The sequence below is a fragment of the Pseudochaenichthys georgianus genome, chromosome 19, assembly GCF_902827115.2.
Source record: "Pseudochaenichthys georgianus chromosome 19, fPseGeo1.2, whole genome shotgun sequence".
Lineage (NCBI taxonomy): Eukaryota > Metazoa > Chordata > Actinopteri > Perciformes > Channichthyidae > Pseudochaenichthys > Pseudochaenichthys georgianus.
Window position 1 is genome coordinate 14,104,831 of NC_047521.1, and position 4,066 is coordinate 14,108,896.

General features: G+C 42.2%; 1 protein-coding gene across 1 annotated transcript; it reads right to left on the reverse strand.

Moving 5' to 3' along the window:
- Positions 1-236: 236 nt before the first annotated feature.
- On the reverse strand, positions 237-3,091 carry LOC117464451 (general transcription factor II-I repeat domain-containing protein 2B-like). Its single transcript, XM_034106888.2, has 2 exons — positions 1,061-3,091; positions 237-947 (listed from the first exon to the last, which is right to left on the reverse strand). Coding segments are annotated over exons 1-2 (1,869 nt in total). The 5' UTR covers positions 2,929-3,091; the 3' UTR covers positions 237-946.
- Between the last annotated feature and the right edge of the window lie 975 nt (positions 3,092-4,066).

Genomic DNA, 4,066 nt, shown 5'->3' on the forward strand with positions numbered 1-4,066 from the left:
GTTAATATACCTGGGCGGCCCGCCCAAGTATAGTCTATGTGTGGGAAACCCTGATATATATATGTATATATATTTAGTTTTACATTGTGATGCAAAACACCCTGTTTATGTATTAATTCATTGCTTTAAACTTTTAAACTAATGACATGGCCACAGTCATATAGATCATAAATCAAAGCCCTCGATTGGTCTCTGTATCATTCAAGCTCGGGAGTGTTTAGATCAGGGGTGTCAAACTCATTTTCACCGAGGGCCACATCAGCATAATCGTTGTCCTCAAAGGGCCAGATGTAACTTATAAATGTAACTAAATGCAATGTAACTAAATGCAATGTAAAATAAATGTAACTACTCCTTAATGTTAAATAACTCTGAATGTATTACTTATTCAAGTTACAAATATTACATATATATATTTGCATAGATGTAAAAAATATCTTTGCTTGTTGCTTTGTTATTATAACAAATCCTTTTAATTTGTCAGGTTATGAAACCCACATTACTCCATCAATCAACGATCAAACTATCCAAGTTAATAAAGAAAAATAACATCAAACAGAAGTTATGACATTAACTTTGTTCAAAACTTGAAATAACAAATAACTGTAAAACCAACAATTGTGAGCTGCTAAGAACATGTGTGACAGATGTAGCATTTTACAAAAACAAATGGCTGCACACAGCCTTGCAGGGGGCATACATCCAACTAATGAGAGATGGTTTGATTACAGTAAACATTTGTCTGCATAAACACATAAAACCTGCAAACACTAAATACATTTCTACACATATAAAGTAGTATATGTAATAAACTCACAATAAGGGTTGTCTCAGTCCACAACTATATTGGTCAAGTTTTTAGGTTAGTTTTTGATGAGGAGATGCTGCCTGTCCTTGAACACACCATGTGGATCCCCTCTCCACCATCCTCATCCAACGATCATGTTCTGAAAATAACAAACACAAAACAAAATGCAAGCACAATCATTACATTGCACATAGTTTAACTATTCTTCTTCTTGGTTGAATTATATTTTATTAGGTTTTTAAAAATGCTTACCAATGTGTTTTCTGACCAGATGTCTGACACCGTTTTTCCATGGCCAGTGTGTCAATGTCTGGTTTTAGGTCCTGTGCTGTAGCAATCCGTAGAACAGCGTGGAGGTTGCCGTCAGTGATGCGTGATCTGTGCTTGTTTTTGTTTAGATTCATTATTGAAAACATCTGTTCGCACAGATAGGTGCTCCCAAACATAGACAGAACACGGGCAGCATGAAGTCGAAGCTGTGGCATGGAAGCAGGGGGCAGTAGACGGTAAAAGTCCTGGATTGTAGCATCCTGGAACTTTGCTCTCAGGCCACTATCGCTTTGAAGCTCTATTAACTCCATCTGAAGGTGTTGGGGTGCAGTGCACATGTCGGTGGTGAAAGGACTAGCAAAGATGGCAAATCCAGAGTGCTGTGCTCTGAAGTCAGAGAAGCGCCGATCAAACTCATTCATCAACAGGCTCAGTTTGGTAGCTAACTGAGCACATGAGAAAGTACCGGGACATGAGGCTGAGATGCTCTGACAAACAGGAAAGTGGGCAAGATTGTCCTGTTTCACTTGGCACATCCATAGGTCAAGTTTACGCTGGAAAGCCGTGATCGTGTCGGACATCTGCGTGATGACTTGTTTGCGTCCCTGCAGCTTCTGATTCAGTTGGGCGAGATGCTCGGTTATGTCACACAACATAGCAAAGTCACACAGCCAGTTTGGATCTGACAGTTCAGACAAGGGTTTTCCCTTACTCTGCATGAAAAGAGCAATGTCTTCCATAAGCTCAAAAAATCGTTTGAGGACTTTGCTCCTACTCAGCCACCTTACTTCTGTATGGTACGGCACGTCTCCGTGCTCCGAGCCCATCTCCTGCAAGAACAGCTGGAACTGACGATGATTCAGGCCACGCGCCCGAATGAAGTTCACTGTCTTCATGACCGTGGTCACTATATTATCCATCCCCAGCACCTTCCCGCACAAAGCTTCTTGATGGATAATACAATGATACGTTATCAGAGGCGTGTGACAGTTACATTCTTGCATTTTCTCCTTCATTAGTCCAACCAAGCCCACTTTTCTTCCACACATTGCAGGTGCACCGTCTGTAGTTAATCCCACCAAGTTTTCCCAGGGCAATGCGTTTTTAATGACTGACTTCTCCACCGCATCAAAAATGTCCCGTCCCGTTGTGGTCCCATGCATGGCAGCCACATCCAACAGCTCCTCAGTGACAGAGAGGTCCGACTTCACGCCTCTAATAAAAATAGATAGCTGCGCTGTATCCGTGTTGTCTGTGCTTTCATCAACAGCTAATGAAAAAGCTATGTAGCTGCGTGTCTCTTCGGCCAGCTGTGTTGCCAGGTTTCCTGCTAGTTCCTTAACTCGGTCCGCGATAGTGTTTCTTGATAAACTGACATTTTTAAAAGTCTGTATCTGGTCGGGACACACCTGCTCACAGACCTTCAGCATGCACTGCTTCAAAAACGTTCCCTCTGAAAAAGACTTTGAAGCGCGTGCGATTTCTTCAGCCACAACAAAGCTAGCTTTCACTGCCGCATTGTTTTTGGTTCTGGCTTTCGCGAACACATTCTGCTGCGATCGCAGTTTGCCTTTTAATTCTTGGGCAATTTGTTGTTTTTCTTGATGGCTGATTTTGGCATACTTAGCTCCGTGTTTGGTCTCAAAATGCCGACGTAGATTGTACTCTTTGACAACCGCCACCGCCTCATAACACAAAAGACATACCGGTTTTTCTCCTTGAAGCACAAACATGTATTCACCTTCCCATCTTTCTTGAAACAGCCTTCCATCTGCATCAATTTTTCTCTTCCTTGACATTTTGGGATCATTATTTGTATTTCTCAATTCCACTTGTTGGTTAAATCGCATCGATGTGGAAACACTGCAGTCTAGTGGCGGGATGCCGTCACTTCGCGGGTAACATAATCAGCATGTATTGTGGGAAATGTAGTTTTTGGTCACTGCACGCATTTGACTTGTTTATTTGTATACAATCAAACCTTTTAAGCTCTCGCGGGCCACATGAAATGACGTGGCGGGCCACATTTGGCCCGCGGGCCTTGAGTTTGACACGTCTGGTTTAGATGGTTAACTTAGTCTAAGTTCACAGTGGGTCTCAAACGGTTTGGTCACCATCAGTGCGGCTGGTGTAAATTATTTTAGGTGGGGCTATTTTAATGGTGAATAAACCACACGGGGAACATTTTGAGAAATGACCCCTTAAATTATGACTTCTGGTGATGTTAGAGAAATGAGAAGACTGATCAATACCTCCATAATCTTCAGTGTGGTTAGCTATGAATCTTCCAAAACTTCCAAATACCTTGTCCTAGACATAGTTTCTACAGTAAACTGTGCAACAGTACAGTAGGCCCACACAAACTGCAGAACACCGGTTCTTTGCGAACACTCAAATTATTGAATTCCCATTTAAAATCAGGAGACTAAATACGAACATTATATGCAGACACAGACGTGGTTCAGAAACACAGACATATTAGAAAACAGACCATTAAGGCAACAAATCTAGTTTGATGGATGCTGTCAAAACTCAACTATATACAATAATATGTGTGTGTGTGTGTGTGTGTGTGTGTGTGTGTGTGTGTGTGTTTATTTATCACAGGCACATAGTATCTGTCCCCAGCTGTTTGAAGAGCAAGCATGGGAAACAAAAGACAGCGTTTACCGGTTTGCATCCAGCTAGTCACACACACAGTTACAATCACACTCCCTGTAATTGACATAATTAATATGACGCTTTTATTCAAAGCAACTTACATACTCAATACTGTGGGCAATCCCCACAGGAGCAATTTGGGGTGAAGTGTCTTGCCCAGGGACACAACGACATGCTGACTGCAGTGGGGTTTGAACCTGTGAGCCCCTGATCCCAACACCAAGGCTCTATCCACTGCGCCACACGCCTCCCTAATAGATAGTTTAGCTTCTCACCATCATTTGCTGTGGCCCACTGATGTTAACGATCGTAACTGAAAGGCTGCCT

Bases quoted from the DNA above. Each gene is read 5' to 3' on its own strand.
- LOC117464451 (XM_034106888.2), bottom strand. From the start codon at position 2,928: ATGCGATTTAACCAACAAGTGGAATTGAGAAATACAAATAATGATCCC.